The sequence below is a fragment of the Drosophila busckii genome, chromosome 3L (genome assembly GCF_011750605.1).
Source record: "Drosophila busckii strain San Diego stock center, stock number 13000-0081.31 chromosome 3L, ASM1175060v1, whole genome shotgun sequence".
Lineage (NCBI taxonomy): Eukaryota > Metazoa > Arthropoda > Insecta > Diptera > Drosophilidae > Drosophila > Drosophila busckii.
Genome location: NC_046606.1, coordinates 7,378,012 through 7,393,652, shown reverse-complemented (window position 1 = coordinate 7,393,652; position 15,641 = coordinate 7,378,012). Strand labels below are relative to the sequence as shown.

The 15,641-nt window shown below is 43.8% G+C and overlaps 8 protein-coding genes across 8 annotated transcripts; 6 read left to right on the top strand and 2 right to left on the bottom strand.

The window, feature by feature from the left end:
• Nucleotides 1-1,006: 1,006 nt before the first annotated feature.
• On the bottom strand, nucleotides 1,007-4,862 carry LOC108599589 (cilia- and flagella-associated protein 251). Its single transcript, XM_017986534.2, has 6 exons — nucleotides 4,613-4,862; nucleotides 4,418-4,562; nucleotides 4,294-4,356; nucleotides 2,378-2,440; nucleotides 1,336-2,291; nucleotides 1,007-1,269 (listed from the first exon to the last, which is right to left on the bottom strand). Exons 1-6 carry the CDS (start codon nucleotides 4,805-4,807, stop codon nucleotides 1,012-1,014), a joined length of 1,680 nt encoding a protein of 559 aa, XP_017842023.2. The 5' UTR covers nucleotides 4,808-4,862; the 3' UTR covers nucleotides 1,007-1,011.
• On the top strand, nucleotides 2,354-4,287 carry LOC108599588. The gene has a single exon (XM_017986533.2). It carries the CDS (start codon nucleotides 2,526-2,528, stop codon nucleotides 4,212-4,214), a length of 1,689 nt encoding a protein of 562 aa, XP_017842022.2. The 5' UTR covers nucleotides 2,354-2,525; the 3' UTR covers nucleotides 4,215-4,287.
• Nucleotides 4,863-4,921: 59 nt separating the features above from the next.
• On the top strand, nucleotides 4,922-9,256 carry LOC108599592 (ubiquinone biosynthesis protein COQ4 homolog, mitochondrial). The gene is made up of 4 exons (XM_017986538.2): nucleotides 4,922-5,009; nucleotides 8,265-8,672; nucleotides 8,733-8,956; nucleotides 9,020-9,256. Exons 1-4 carry the CDS (start codon nucleotides 5,001-5,003, stop codon nucleotides 9,168-9,170), a joined length of 792 nt encoding a protein of 263 aa, XP_017842027.1. The 5' UTR covers nucleotides 4,922-5,000; the 3' UTR covers nucleotides 9,171-9,256.
• LOC108599590 (UDP-sugar transporter UST74c) lies at nucleotides 5,462-6,920 on the top strand. Its single transcript, XM_017986536.1, has one exon. The coding sequence runs from the start codon at nucleotides 5,665-5,667 to the stop codon at nucleotides 6,796-6,798; it is 1,134 nt and encodes a 377-aa protein (XP_017842025.1). The 5' UTR covers nucleotides 5,462-5,664; the 3' UTR covers nucleotides 6,799-6,920.
• LOC108599591 (RAB6-interacting golgin) lies at nucleotides 9,213-10,595 on the top strand. The gene is made up of 3 exons (XM_017986537.1): nucleotides 9,213-9,416; nucleotides 9,540-10,221; nucleotides 10,280-10,595. The coding sequence occupies exons 1-3, from the start codon at nucleotides 9,329-9,331 to the stop codon at nucleotides 10,494-10,496; spliced, it is 987 nt and encodes a 328-aa protein (XP_017842026.1). The 5' UTR covers nucleotides 9,213-9,328; the 3' UTR covers nucleotides 10,497-10,595.
• Nucleotides 10,596-10,709: 114 nt separating this feature from the next.
• Nucleotides 10,710-11,599, top strand: LOC108599593 (DNA-directed RNA polymerase III subunit RPC7). The gene is made up of 3 exons (XM_017986539.1): nucleotides 10,710-10,962; nucleotides 11,018-11,146; nucleotides 11,206-11,599. The coding sequence occupies exons 1-3, from the start codon at nucleotides 10,813-10,815 to the stop codon at nucleotides 11,572-11,574; spliced, it is 648 nt and encodes a 215-aa protein (XP_017842028.1). The 5' UTR covers nucleotides 10,710-10,812; the 3' UTR covers nucleotides 11,575-11,599.
• Nucleotide 11,600: 1 nt separating this feature from the next.
• On the bottom strand, nucleotides 11,601-12,295 carry LOC108599594. The gene is made up of 4 exons (XM_017986540.1): nucleotides 12,262-12,295; nucleotides 12,135-12,196; nucleotides 11,818-11,990; nucleotides 11,601-11,755 (listed from the first exon to the last, which is right to left on the bottom strand). The coding sequence occupies exons 2-4, from the start codon at nucleotides 12,178-12,180 to the stop codon at nucleotides 11,699-11,701; spliced, it is 276 nt and encodes a 91-aa protein (XP_017842029.1). The 5' UTR covers nucleotides 12,181-12,196; nucleotides 12,262-12,295; the 3' UTR covers nucleotides 11,601-11,698.
• A 65-nt stretch (nucleotides 12,296-12,360) lies between these two features.
• Nucleotides 12,361-15,534, top strand: LOC108599587 (exocyst complex component 1). The gene is made up of 6 exons (XM_017986532.1): nucleotides 12,361-13,127; nucleotides 13,183-13,410; nucleotides 13,467-13,913; nucleotides 13,971-14,452; nucleotides 14,507-15,014; nucleotides 15,071-15,534. The coding sequence occupies exons 1-6, from the start codon at nucleotides 12,447-12,449 to the stop codon at nucleotides 15,416-15,418; spliced, it is 2,694 nt and encodes an 897-aa protein (XP_017842021.1). The 5' UTR covers nucleotides 12,361-12,446; the 3' UTR covers nucleotides 15,419-15,534.
• Nucleotides 15,535-15,641: the final 107 nt, after the last annotated feature.

Sequence of the window (15,641 nt, the reverse complement as noted above, 5' to 3'; positions counted from 1 at the left end):
CCCATTGTTTTTCGAAATTCCTCTTTAAAGCGCATTTAATCTTCGTCTTACCCTCAGCTATCCCCACATGCCAGTTTTAATACACTTTATCAACAAGCTATAGTAGTCTCTGATAAAACAATCATCGTTTATGTTTGTAACACGCACAACAAGCGTAACCGTTAGAGCAAGACAGCAAGAGAAAGAGAGCGCGCGCAAATCATAATTGAGATATTGCTTGCCCCCCTCCCCAACGCATTCCCAGCCAATACTTTGCCATTGGTGGTTGCTCTCGTTAAGCGCGTGATTTGAATTTGAGTTCAAGTCCTCTGTCCTCAAGTCCTAAACTGGGTTAACTTCCAAATGCAAAACCAAAACCCAAGAACTATCGAATTTGTGTAATGATTTTTGAATGCGTAGCGTGTGCCACGCGCTAGTTTTAGTTCCCCCCTAACAACTCCTACTCCGCCTATAATATGCCGGCAACAAAATATATGTACACCGGAAATGACAAGGCATAGTTTTCGCATTTCTTTTAAACTACAAAACAAAACAAAATAAAACTAAAAATACGCAACGGAATAATGAGCATAAAATAAATAATGCGGCTTAGTAACGATTGGTAAATACCCTAGAAGACAGCATAGAAACTCTATAGATTTTATTGTAGTTCAACTAAACTACTAAATTGTTTAATGAGAACTAAATATAATTGCTTATTTAAATCTTAAAATTATTAATATTATATTCAAAGCTTGCTTGGAAATTTGTTTATGCCTTTTAAGTTAGAAAGTTTACTTTTAAAATTTGCATTTACTTTGCTGTTCCAACAATTTTTGTAGGATATCAACACGCACCAAATATTAATACAAAACTATCATAAAAATACAAAAGAGGAATCAAATATGCGTTTAACACGATATATTCAAATTTTACTGTTCAAGTTGTTAGAATCCCTAGTTTATTGAGTTGCTGTTGTTCTTTTCTTTTATATGCTGCGTTTTATATAAATTATTTGTTTTGGTTATTGTCCTATTTGTCGCCCTTGCTGCTGTTGGAACTCTTGCGCAGTCTTTGCTGCTTTAGCTCCAGATACTGTTCCATTGAGCCATCCTCATGTTGCGAGCTGAGTTGTTGCGCCTGCTCAGCCTGCTCGGCAGCTTCTTTGCTCTCGCTGTGCTTCTGGGAGCGCTTGGATTTGCGTAACTTATCACGCACACGCTTGCCCAGACGCGAGGTGGCCAAGACCTGACTAACCTTGGAGCTTTTGAGGTAACGCGTGCGCCACGACTAAAATTTATAACAGACATAAATAAGTAAATAATATTTTTAGCTTATGCCAAACGTGTAGTTAACCTCTGAGTTTTCTGCTTGCAGTTTGTCGCTTTCATCCTCGCTGGTGTTGAGTGAAATGACATCATTGTCTTCCTCCTCCTGCGGCGGCGGCTGAGTTTCGCTTTTAACTTTGGGTGTTGGTTCCTCTGTTGCTTTTGACATTTCTTCAATCATTTCATGCTCCAGATCACCGCCTATGGAAATGACATCATCATTTTGATCTTCATCATCAATAACAGATGAGATTACATTTGCTTCTGCTGCAGCTACTTCCAATTGCTTGGGCAATTCGCTTTCAGCAGGCGGCTCTTCCGGCATAGTCTGCTGTTCTACTGCAGTCTCTGGCTCTGCGGTTGTCTCTGGCTCGGCAGGCAGAGCTTCAATTGTTGCTGGCGCTTCAGTTGTGCTGCTAATCTCTGGTTCATCCCGCACTTCGCCTTCCTCTGGTTCGCTTTCTTCAGCTGGCTCTGGCGCTGGCAACGGCAGCTCCACAGCTGCTGGTTGCTTGGGCTGCTCTTTTTGCTGCTGCTGCTTGGCTTCATCTTCATCTGTGCTGTCGCTTATAAGCAAAGTCTCTGTCTCCGCTGTTATGGGCACACAATCTGGCGAAGCTGAGCGCGATTTGCTAACTGATTTGCGCTGCGGCTCCTGTGGAGGCTGCTTAACTGGCTCAGCTTGCTCTTCAGCTGTCTTGCGATAGTTGCGCTTAAGCTTTATGCGCTTCTGTGGCGCCGCTTCCTGCTGCTGCCGCTGAGTGCCATTAGTTGTGGCTTGCTGCTCGCTGGACTTGCGTTTGTCGCTCTTGTGACTGCGTTTCTCTTTAGACTTTTCTTTGCGCTGCTTCTCTTGCTCTTCTTCGCTATCGTCATCGGACTTGACCTCAATTTTGGTTATGGGCTCCATGGCCAATTGAGAGCGTATTGCACGTGCTCTGGCCTGCAGTTCCAATAGCTCCAGCACGCTGATCTGTCCCTCGGCTGAAAATACATATGTTTAGTTATAGTAGCCAAGCTGTTCATAGTCAATCGTCATGTGCTTTAGTTAGTAAATCATCAACACTTACGTTCCTTAGTTTCATTGGTTTTATCGTTGGCTCTTTTAGCGCTGGATTTACGCACTTTCTTAGCTGCAATTAGTAACGAAAATAGACAAATTAATATCGTATAAAGTAAACGTGGTTAGTATATAAAAATTAAACGCAACTGCACGTCATGGCGGATAAGCTGGAGCTAACTGACTCAATGGAGGAGGAGGAGGTCGAGCCGGAGAGTGATCATGATCCAGACAAGTTCACCATACGCCTCAATGGCCAAGAGGACCTGGAGGCCAGACTGCGTGAGTTCAAGGATGCCTGCGATGCGCATGAGAAACACACCAAGGTGCGACGCAGGCGACGCTACTACCACATGGGTCTGGTGGCCAAGGTGGTGATGGATACAACACACGAGGAGCTGCGTCGCATGCTGGAGCATGGCACCTATACGTTTCATGTGGATATGGTGGCCTACAAGCCGCAGGAGCTGGATGTAATGCTGGAAACACTGAACATTGCCATCTCGGCGCATGCGGATGAGCGCGAGCTGCGCACAGCTACGGGACTGGCGCTGGAGATCAATGGTGACTGCTGTCGCGTGGGACGTTTGCGTAACAATTGCAGCACGATGCTGGCGCGTGGCTCGGTGGTGACGCTCACCACAGACATCGCCTATCGCTATGCGGGCTTTAAGGAGATTCTTTATGTCATCAATCTGTATGCGTATCTGGCCTCCATCAGGCTGAACGATGTGCTACTCATAGGCAAGGAGGTGCGCGGCCGTGTAGTCAAGACGCTCAACGAGGCGCTGGCCGTGCTTATTATCGATGCGGGGCTGCTGAGCTCCTATGACTTCATTGAGCTGCCGCGTCAATGTCATGCCTTGGCGCCAGAGGTCTATCCCGAGCTATTTAACGCTGATCTGCAAGCCGCAGCGGCACGTCGTGCCAACTATGTTATCTTGCCCAAAATACGCTGCAAGAACTTTCTACGCGCCGTGCGCATGGCTATCAAGGATCAGTACAACTTTAAGCTCATTGGCTGCATTGACTTTGAATATGTGCGCAGCAACATGCTCGATCTGCTGGGCATTATCAAGCTGCTCGACTACATTTGGATACCCGACATGTTTAGCGTCAATTGTTGTGTCTACAATTACATTATGGAGGATGCTCTGCCCATAGCTTATTGCCAGCGCACGCCTGTCATAGGCACTGTGCCGCTGGAGCGTTGCAATGACTTTAAGCGCTTTGAGCTGCACGAGTTTCTCTGGAAAATTGATGCCATACACATACAGAAGAGTCCTTGGTGCAACAAATATCCGCTTATTGTCAAGAAACTTATGCCCATTCGAGATTTCCATGTGGGCGTCGTGCAGACGCAGCAGCAGCTGAAGAGCATTCTCACCTCCTATCAGACAATTGTGAACTTTATCATACGCACCATAGCCACCATTGAGTGCCAGGCTATCTTTGTGTTTACCAAATGCGAAAACGCTAGCGTTGCCTTGGCGCGCTCCGAGATCTACTGTCCGGTTTATATGATGCTGCCGCTGGTTTCAGATGATGATGAGAATACCGTCAAGTGCAAGTATGATTTAGCACGCACGTTGCATTTACGTCGCAATACGCATCCCGTGCTCTATACGCCCGAGCTGAACGAATGCAGCTATAGTCCCATTGAGTTTGGTGTGGATTATATGCGTCGCAAGGGCTGCGTTGAGGTAGGCGACTTTGTGGTCACTCTGGAGGTTGGCAAGGAGCAGGACGACAACGTTGTACTCGGCGTGGGTGAGGACGTCTGCATATTGCGCGCCTTCTACGTGGCTCCGGTATTCAATTGCGAAAAATTCAAATACGGCACATAGATCAGTATTAACCTCCGACGTGCAGTTGTACAGATATCAACAAAATTAAATTAAATGTAAGAATGTATGTAATACGCACCACGACGTGTCTCACTGCCACCGATGTCGCTATCAGAGGAGATCTCCTCCAGCGAAATGTGCTCTGCAATGATATTGAATATTTAAGCATACTATATATTTTCTATAGAGTATATCACACTCACCTTCCTTGTGCTCCACATCCGAGTCATCTGAGCTTTCTGTATCTGTAGGGCAGCGTGTATCCTCAATTATAGATTTTAAGCGTTTTGTGGAAACGCACAGCAGCTCATTGAGGCACATCTCCTCTATCTCATCCAGGCTGCTTTGCTGTTAGAGCAAAAGTTAGTATCGTTGCAGTTGTTGCTTTACTTGCTTACCTTTAAAAACTCCGGCGCTAGATTCATTATAGTCTTTGGCTTCAGTGTGCCAAAGATTTGTTTCACCAACTCCAGGCGATCATCAATATAATGACTTATTGGCTGCAATGTGCGGTCCTCCTCGGTTTTTTCCTTTTTAATACTCATAGGCTTGGGTATTTGATCACTTTTACTCTTTTTCTTAGCGTTATTCATGTTTATATCTTTTTTCCCAATTCAATTTGGTTTTTATTTACGTTTGCTCAAATTTTCAAACAGCTGTGCATAAGCGATACCAAAAGTATCGATACTCTTTAGTGCTTGAGTAACAGCTGTGCGTGCAACTCGGTTGTGTTTTGGTTTTTCTTAAAATTGCTATAAAATTAAACAGTGTGTACATTAAATTCAAATGCAAGCAGTAAGTAGTTATTAGATTAAGCTAGTGCATGTTAAGATAACTGAAATCCTAGTTAATTGCCGGCAAAAGTATTTATATGCACTTATATATTTTGGCGCACAGTGTTGCCTCATCCATTTTTTCTATTGTACTCTGGCAGTCCTGGTCAATAGTGCTAACTCGAAATCGCACAGCACTGCTTATATGCAATTTTGCAGTTTTACCATTTTTATAGCTAGAATAGTTATAAGCTATTTAAAATTTTTATTTATATATTAAATAAATAGAAAAACGTATCACAGATGCGTAAATTTCGTAATTAAGTTCATTAATCAGTAAGTAAATTAACACTAGAAGTTTCCGTTAGCATAAAGTTTGTTGGTTTTGGCTATTTCTAGCCATTCAGCTATTTTAAGCTGTGATATCCAACACTGTTAATATCGCTAAGAAGAAATTGTTTTTTTTTTTGAGGCATATCAAAAAGCAGACACCGCGAGAAGGGTCGTGATTTATTAAAGTTTTTGTGCAATATAGTGTTTGAAATTTAATACGATGTGGAGATAAGTTAGTAAACAAACCAATGCTACATAAATACGTAAGAGTAGTGAAATTAAAGCCAGCTGCATGCATAACTTGACGTTGCGACGAAAATAAATCACAGCACAAAGCAATTAGAATGAATAATACGCGCGGCGCTGGAGGTGGCGGCGGCGGCAGTACGGCGCTAGACTTGGCGCCGCTGCTTGATGGGAACAACAGTGATGAACAGAGCGACAGTGAGAGTAATTCAAAGGCCAATGGCAAAACATCCAGTGGAAGCTCCAAGGAGCTGCGCAGTCAACGCGAAGAGGCGGAAGCGGCTGTGTTTGTTAAGAAAGTGGGCAGCGCGCTGTTCTATGGCATCTCATCGTTTATGATAACAGTGGTGAACAAGACGGTGCTCACGTCTTATCACTTTCCATCCTTTTTGTTCCTCAGCCTGGGCCAGCTGACGGCCAGCATAGTGGTGCTGGGTGCCGGCAAGCGGCTTAAGCTAGTCAGCTATCCTCCGCTGCAGCGGAGTACATTTGCGAAAATATTTCCGTTGCCGTTGATATTTGGCTTCAATATGATATTTGGACTGGGCGGCACCAAAGCCTTAAGTCTGCCCATGTTTGCAGCGCTGCGTCGCTTCTCTATACTAATGACTATGCTGCTGGAGCTGAAGATCCTTGGTGTCCGTCCCACTACAGCTGTGCAGATAAGCGTGTATGCCATGATTGGTGGCGCTTTGATAGCTGCATCGGATGATCTAAGCTTCAATATGCAGGGATATACTTATGTGATGATCACTAATGCCTTAACCGCCTCCAATGGTGTGTTTGTGAAGAAAAAACTGGACACATCAGAGATTGGCAAATATGGACTTATGTTCTATAATTCGTTGTTTATGTTTTTGCCCGCGCTGCTGCTCAACTATGTGACGGGTGATCTGGATGCGGCGCTCAACTTTGAAAGCTGGAATAATCCCTCGTTTGTGGTGCAGTTCCTGCTTAGCTGCGTCATGGGCTTCATACTCTCCTATAGCACCATACTGTGCACGCAGTTCAACTCGGCGCTGACCACCACCATTGTGGGTTGCCTTAAGAACATATGTGTCACCTACTTGGGCATGTTCATTGGCGGCGACTATGTCTTCTCCTGGCTCAACTGCATCGGCATCAACATCAGCGTGCTGGCCAGTCTGCTCTACACATATGTTACATTCCGGCGGAAGCAGGCGCCTGATAAGCAAACCCATTTGCCTAACACACGCGGCGAGAACGTGTAATGCGCCTTAGCTAGAAAATAGAGTATGAGAGACATCACCAAAGCCATAAATGTTTTATGTTCCACTAGTGAATCGAGAGACAGTGAGAGAGTAAGAGAGCGAGAGAGAGAGCGGAAGTAAACAATAACGCGTACTATGTACATATGTAGTTATGTATTAAATTAATTAATGTAATTTTAACTAAATTGCTCTTGTAAATTAAAATGCACAAATTATAAACTACTTATAATATGTGCATGTGTCATAAGCTAAACAAATATAAAATGTTAATTTCTTAACAAAACAGCGTTATAACTCTCCCATTATCTACACTAGTGAGCATAAGTCCATTGTCAGAGTATAATAGTTGGATAATTCGTATTAATCAATTGAAATTCTTAATGAATGAACACAAATATTTTGATAAATTGCTTTATCTCTTTTTGTCTGTATACTTATGCTCCATAGTGTATCTGAGCATTAGAATTGAGTTTGTCAGCGTGTTTGTTAAATGAGAAAGGTCTTCCAACAAAATTGTGCCATTTGATAAGGCTTGACGGCAATTTAGATAAGTCGACCATTAAAGTTTGCTCAGTTGTTGCTATCGATCTGTATCTATATATTTTCGTTATAATTAGGAAATAATATTTTTTAGCTGTATATTATAATTAAAATACTCTTGAAGTTATTTTAATTGCAATAGGCACATTTTTTATCTTAGTTTCTCTACTTGTTGTATAGGAAAACAGTAGCTTATCTTGTATTGTTGTAAATCAATAAGTAGTACAACTGTCAATTAGCTTTCAACCTGTGGAAAAATTAATGTATTCCTTTTACCTCTCGTTTATCTACGTATTACTCATCGGCTGTAGACGGAAGTGTTTCCGCATAATCTCGTTCACTGCAGTAAAAAAATAGCTAAGTACAATTTTCTTAAATTGTTCTTATCTAAACCTGCGTTAGATAAGCTATAGTAAATATAAGTTGTATTAGGCAAGTGCAGCGTGTTAGTGGAAAGATTTGGTTTTTTACTTGTCAACACAATTAAAGATACAGTACAATCTCTTTAAATCGCACTATAAGCAACTCGGTGTGCCGCTTTAGTAGCTCGACCAAGCTAACGAGATTGTACTGTAATTAAAAAATAATTTTAAGTAGCAAGCACAGCATTTGCCGGTTTACCACTTGGAGGCGCTTGGAGCTTGGAGTTCAAGCATAAGTATATATTTTCGAAGGTTCAATTGCGTTTATAAACAATAGCGTTGGCAGCCGCAAACCGGTTCCAGAGATTTTTATTTTTCTTATGATTCTCATGCCCAAACGGACGCTAACTGTGTGTATTTACTTATGAATCTTTTACCTTGGGCATAGACAAATTGTTTACCTTAAGTATGGGGAGCTTGGGGTCGTTGCTTTTGACGCGTCATACATGCACAATTAGTTAGTAGGTAAAGTGCCTGAGTAAACACGTCATATGTCATTTACAGCAAATGATGCAGCGCAGCTGGCGCAGATCAATGCCACTGGCTATTACCATAGCTAGACGTAACCTGAGCATGGAGTTGCCAGCGGAGCAGCCCATGGATGCCTTTGAGCGTGAGCATATGCAGCAGCGCATACATATTACGCCCTTTCAGCGGCTGCTGCTTGGAGCAGGCTCATCCGTAGCCGCACTGCTGGATCCCAGAAGACACGACATGATTGCCTGCTTGGGAGAGACCACAGGCGAGGAGGCCTTGTTAAATATTCTGGATAGCATGCAGGCCAGCGAGGAGGGTCGTCGCATCTTGGCGGAGAAGCCACGCATCAATACCACTACCATAGACTTTAAACGCTTGGAAGCGCTGCCGGCTGATAGTTTTGGCGCTACATATGCCAAGTTTCTCAAAGATAACGTAATTGTTTAAACATTTGTACGCTGCTAATTACTTTAAAAACTGCTCATTGTTCTACAGCAAGTTACACCAGATAGCCGCATGCCAGTGCGGTTTCTGGAGGATCCGCTCTTGGCCTATTTGATGACACGCTATCGCGAGTGCCATGATCTGCTGCACACTGTGCTGGGCATGCCCACCAATATGCTGAGTGAGGTGGCCGTCAAGTGGGTGGAGGCGCTAAATACTGGTCTACCCATGTGCTATGGCGGCGCTATCTTTGGTGCAGCGCGCTTGCGTCCCAAGTAAGCAATAGTTTAGTAAGCCCAGCTATAATTAACAGCTAAAGTACATATATCTCTTATTAGACATCGTCGCGCTTACTTGAAGCGCTACCTGCCCTGGGCCATAGAAAATGGCAAGCATGTCAAGCCTCTCATGCCAGTTTACTGGGAGCAGCGCTGGGAGCAAAACGTGCATGACTTGCGCGCTGAATTAGGCATTAAGTTATTGCAATAAATTTTATTCGTTTTTCAAACACGATAGCTTTTAAATTAAAAACGCGATATCATTCGATAACTTTAGTGATCGTGGCTTTGCGCATGTTGGCAACTTTGCTCATTTTGTTTGCTGATGTGTATTTGTTGTGATGGGCAATTATTTATAAATTTAATATTATGGCTGGAAAATTTGATGGTTTTAGTCACGATGAAATACTCAAAATAACGGGTCACAAGCAGCGCTCAAAGCAAAATGTAGAAACAGGTAAATGTGTGTTAATTTGCATAAAAATAGCTGTGTTTATAAATATATACACGTGTGTGTGTGTGTCTTAAACAAAACAAATGCTAATACGCGTGTGTGTGTGCGTGCCTTTTACACTTGTAGCTAAGCAAGCATTGAGAAACCTTCCCGGCATAAAACGAATGCCGGATAAGATGTTCCGTCAAGCAGATCAGTTAAGAAAGCAGCAGCAACAACAACAACAAAAGCAGCCACAACAGGTGGCAAAAGGCAATGCTACAAAATCTAGATCAGCCACGCCTACGGAAATAGCTACGCCCACTCCCACGCCAACTGATGACAAGAAAGAAGAAGAAGAGTCGTTGAACTTGGAACGCGGCTTATCTGACTCGCTAGTTGAAGCGCTTTACTGTGGCGCTGTGGTAGAATCGCGAGCTGCCTCCAAAGCTGATGCTGCCACGTATGCGACGATTAGTTCAGATGATAGTTCCATACTCAAACTTAACGGAACAGATGATGATGTCAGCACACTGCCGAGCACAAAGGATTCTTCGAATGCTGAGACTCTCAACACGGACTCGCCCTTTAAGGGCATCTCGCTTAAGGACTTTGAGCAGCATCGCAAGTTAATCGAGGAGCAAAACAAGCAAAAGAAACAAATGTTATATAAAGCTATAGAGCAGCATACACAGAAGACCGCACAAGAATGCAAGAAAATTGAGGAAATTCGTCATGAGTTGTCCAAGTTGGAAAGCGATCTTGCCGTGGATGTAGCAATGCTGCGCAAGCAAATTGACTCTGCCTGCATACACTTTGCCACTGTAGAGTAAGTTGAGCCACAATCTAATAAGAGAAACATTACTAAATCTTTAACTTATGTGCAGGAAAAACTACATTAAAATTGAGGCTCAATTTCTAAAAGCTAAAATTGATCTGCATAATGCTGCTGAGAAGAAGGAGCTACTGACAGAACACTTGTGCACCGTTATAGCTCACAATGAGGATCGTAAAGCACAGAAGCTTACGGAGTTGATGCAGAAAGTGGGCTTGACGCCGACGGAAGATGAGCCGGAAGAGCAGCAAGAAACCAATCGAATATAAAGAATTTAAAATTGATATTAGCACATGCATGCCCAAATTGTATTTGTTAAGTGTTCATTGTTTAAGTGAAAAGTGCAAATCTCTGTAATTAAATGTATAGTAACTATTTAAAAGTAACAATTGGCGGGCTATGTGGGACATGTCTGTTAAACTTTACAGTGGATCGATAACAGCTGCTGAAAAATGTAGACAGCTCTATGTAAACGATTACTACAGCCCTGGTAAAACAGCTGATTTAGCAAACGCGTGTGCTTATTCAAAAGTATAAACAAAAGTGCTTACATTTCTAAATCGCTGAAAAGAATAAAGTTTAAAGATGGCTGGACGTGGGCGTGGTGGTAAAACAGGAACGCTAACAGCGGAGCAAATGCAGATGTTGGGCTGCATGGGCAAGGATATGCCACAAGTGCAATCAGCACCGCCGCCAACGTTTCCACCGGTGCTCAACAAGCCCACAACATTGGAGGTAAGCCAATTATACTTGCAGATGTATGAAAACTAATCCATTATCTGTTATGTAGACCACCGCCTCACAGAATTATCAGCTGCTATGGAAGGAAGATTTTCTCAATCGCCTGCGCGACTCGCCCTACTATATAAGCATAGCTAGTCAAGAAAAACCCAATACAGATGTGAAGGACTGGCGAGAGGTAAGCCTAATTGCGACGAGATATTTGTAGTGGACTTCATCTTGTTACTCTTTCGACAGAAAGCGCTGCAGCGCATGAAACAAAAAGCTCAACCCGAATTCAACTACAAAGCCATGCCCAGAGAGCTGAGTTCCGGCAGTCGCAAGCGACCCACCACAGAACCTAGACCTAAGCTGCTTGCTAAGAAGACTAACATTGAGGATAGACTGAAACAGCTGGAGCAAAAAGAACTCAAGAGCGGCGGTGTCAATGAAAACGATGAAGCAAAGGCAGACAGCGACTCAGAGCGTGAGGATGAAGCCGAAGATCCAGATGCAGCGTTGGACGATGAAATGGATGAAGAGAATGACTATGCTAATGATTACTTTGACAACGGCGAAGCCTACAATGAAGAGGACGATAATTTGGATGATGGTCCCGTTTACTAAAGTTCAAGAATAAACAAATGCGCTTAAACACAGTTGGAGTGATTTACTATAATCGCCACTTTAAGCTTATTTAACACATATTTAGATGCAATGTAAGTTAATAGACACTACTTGTGTGTTTAATTTAATCCAAGCTGCTTGGAGCGCTGTAGTTGAAGTGCACCACGCCAGAGGTTTTCACCTGCAACAGTTGAAAAATTGGTCAAAAGTGCATATATTAGAACAAAGAAATGTGAAACTTACGAAGCCAATGGTTCCAGCAAGAATCAAAACACCAGCAATGAGGGTGGCATTGTACTTGGTGTTGTTCCGGCTGTGCTGCTCGTTCCAATCACCAGCTGGTCTGGGCATATCGTTCATGGTGGAGTGCTTGTGGTGTCCGCCAGCGTGATAAGCGGCGCGCGACATGGCACCAGCTGCAATTAAAGTGAAACATTAATTATTTAAAAGTTTAAACAATTTTTAAACTTGTGCTCTTAGTCCTCCAAGTGCACCACATTATGTAATTTTTAAGGTTAACGCAAAAGCCTCTAAATCCCATTTAAACCATTGCTACATACCATTTTTCAACAAGAGTCCCTGCTTGACGATGTGTTTGACCAACATGTTTGCTTAGATTTTGCTACAAGTTGAAATATTCTTATTTATTTTATTTTTTCCAATAATTTCGCCAATTATTATGCTTACCCAAAGTTACAGTGTGACCGAATGTTTAAAACGCATAAATACTGCTGCTATGACTAAGAGTATCGAAAATTTATCGATACTTGAAAAGTTTGTGGAACAGCTGTTTTTGGCGAAGGCGTTCTTTTTAGTTCTGCAAATATTTATAATTTAATAATTTAGCTGTTTACTGCCAACATTCCTTAGCCATGCTAACCATTGGCACCTTGGCGAATATTAAGCACATACTGCAGAAAGAGCTCTTCAATGGGACCAGCAGCGGCGAACGGTTGCTCTCAGTGGTGACGGTGACGAAGACTTTTAAAAAGAAAGATAAGCGAGCTTGCTACCTCTGTGTGGTGACCACAGAGCCGCCCGTGCCTATGGTGACGCTGTGCCTGGTGAAGCAATCGGAGCAGAGAGACAGTGAGTACAAGCGTAAACGCAGCTGGCAGCTGGACGAGATCAAGTGGGTGGATGGACGCAATGAGCAGTTCGAAACGCACGAATTTGATATACAGCTGGAAAAACTATACAAGTGGTATGCGCTTAATCTGCATGAGCGTCAGAACTTCCTGGCGGTGCTCAATAGACAAATACAAAAGTATGTGCGAGGGCAGCGTGCAGAGTTTCGTAATGTACCTAGCGCTTGGCTAACAGAGAAGTCGCCGGAGAAGGTTATGGCAACGCGTGCAGGTGCGGGACAGCTGGCGGCAAAGGCAGCACAAACAGATGATGAGGATGATGAAGAAGAAGCGCAGGAGTTTACTGCACTAACCGATAAGGAGGCCAACGAGCTGGGCAAGCTGTTCTCTACGTGTGATTTTGCCATCAAAGATGCAGAGCAGTTTATAGAGCAGTTGTCCAGGGAATTGCACGATCTAGATGGCGTGAGTAGAGTAGCACCTGATCTCCATTACTTTTGCTAACCATATTCCTTTGCAGGCCAATATGCAAAGCGTTTTAACTTCGGAACAGCAGGTGCTTAAAATGATGGAGCATATAGACAAGGCCATTAGCGAGGCAGACAAGTTTGAAACGCGTCTGGATAGCTATGAGGATATTTTGGGTCATGTGAAGGAAACAATGGAAAAGATTGGCGGAAAGAATGCCATGATTGAAATTGCCAACAATAATAATATACAGCTAATGAAGGAGCTGAACAAAGTTATAGTAGGACAAACGACAAAATACAATTAAACAATTATTAATCTGTTAATATCTTGCAGAGCCAACTGGACTTGCCGCATAGCCAGCAGCAAGCGCTTGACGATCCGGATCTCAAGACATCGCAAGGCCGCAAGGCAGCCATTGCAGCAGCTCAATGCCTGCAGCAGGCTATGAATAGCGACATAGATCCAGCGCTGTTGCGTCTGGAGGCTGTGCAGGATCAGCGCAAGCGCTTTGAAAAATGGAAACAAAAGTTCTCCGCGACTGTGAGTCGCTTTATGAACAATCTATTTATACATCTGGGCAATGAGATTGGCGACCAGCCCACTAGCATGGAACTAGCGCTGCCGAATCATTCAAACGTGCATCGTGAGCTGACGCCATATACGGAGCTAATGCACTGGGCTAAGGCCATGGATCGCAAGACCTACGATGGACTTATGCGTGTCTATACCGCATCGCTCAGCAAGATCTATGAGCGTGATGTTAAAAACTTTTTCAATCTAGTAAGGCCAGTGGACACTTCAATCCTGTATATTTTATTAAACTTGCTTTTTTTACAGGCCAAGCTGCAAGTTTCTGAGAAGCTGCGCAGCTCACGTGAAGATCTGGACATGTCTACATCGTCACGCAAGTCTGCTGTTTCCAGCATTCCCTATGGCACGCTAGGCATCAATCGTGATCAGTGGGGCGCTGGTGTAGATGCCGCTGATCGCTTGCGGTTTGACGCCTTGCTGGAGAAAGTGCTGGCGGAGCTGGAACCCATTGCCTTACAGGAACAGTTGTTCTGCATAAATTTCTTTCAAATGGATGTGCTGAGTCCCACAACGAAAAATACACAAACTACACTAGAAGTGGATAAGGATAAGCCTGTGGATATGACGCAGTCTTTTAATGCTTCCATGGGTTCGCCCAGCAGCGAGCCACAAAAGCGCATCGATCGGCAGATAAATGAGGAGGTGCGCAAGCTGATGATGGGACTCTTTGGCTGCCTGGAGCCGGAGCTGGTGAGCTTCATCCAAAGCTTTGAGCGTGTGGATAGCTTGTGAGTGTAGTAAAGCTTGAAATGGGAATTTATTCTAATGTGTTCTGCTTACAGTTACTCACTCTATGTGCTGGTGCGTCTGACGCAGCACGTTATGTCCGCGCAGGATACACATTCCTTTCTCAGCATGACCTTTGCCTCGGCCTTGGTGCAGGTTAAGCGCAACTTTGATCGCTTTATGCAACAGCAGCTGCAGTCCATCAAGGAGGCCAAGCTGCATAAGCGCTCCAAGGCCATACTGCCCTATGTGGAGAACTTTGAGCACTTTGCGCAAACAGCCGAAGGCATATTTCGCAAGTCGGATAGACGCACGGATATGGAGAAGTGGTATTTGCAGCTGGTGAATGCCATTTTTGAGGGCGTTACCTTGCACTCGCAGGAGCATCCAAAGACGCCATCGCAGGTGGTGCGCATGGAGAACTATCATCATATGTATGCGCTCTTGGCACAGCTCAAAGTGCCAGGTTTGGATGCGCTCAAAAAGGAGGCCAAGACACGTTACAACGATGCGCTCAAAGCCTATGTGACGCAATATTTTGGTCGCCCGCTCGAGAAACTCAATGTAAGCATGACTAATATTTTAGCCAGCAGTGTAACTATAGTTTTACTGCCCTACAGCAATTCTTTGAGGGCGTGCAGCAGAAGGTGGCGCAGGGCGTCAAGGAAACCGAGATTAGCTATCAAATGGCTTTCTCCAAGCAGGAGCTGCGCAAGGTCATCAGCCAGTATCCAGCGCGTGAGGTTAAGAAGGGTCTCGAGAATCTCTACAAGAAAGTGGACAAGCATCTGAGCGAGGAAGAGAATCTGCTGCAGGTTGTTTGGCATGCCATGCAGGAGGAGTTCATAGCCCAGTACAATTACCTAGAGGAGCGTATACAGAAATGTTATGCCGGCGCCATGATTAATCTCGAGTTTAATATACAAGACATACTCGCCTTTTTCTCAGACATTGCGCGCTCTCACTGATTGTGAGAGTGATGCCTGGAGAGACACATATTTACTTTTAAGTGCAATAGTATTTAACGCGTTTGTTGCTTTTTTATTGGTATTGAGAGAGAAGAAGAAGAAGAAAATATACGCGCACATATTTAAATCAGCTGACAATGCTTAGAGCGCCAGCGCACACACATGTGAGAGAGCGCTCGCGCTTAAAACGTTCACTACGGTTAGTCCCTCTCTCCGCTCAGTG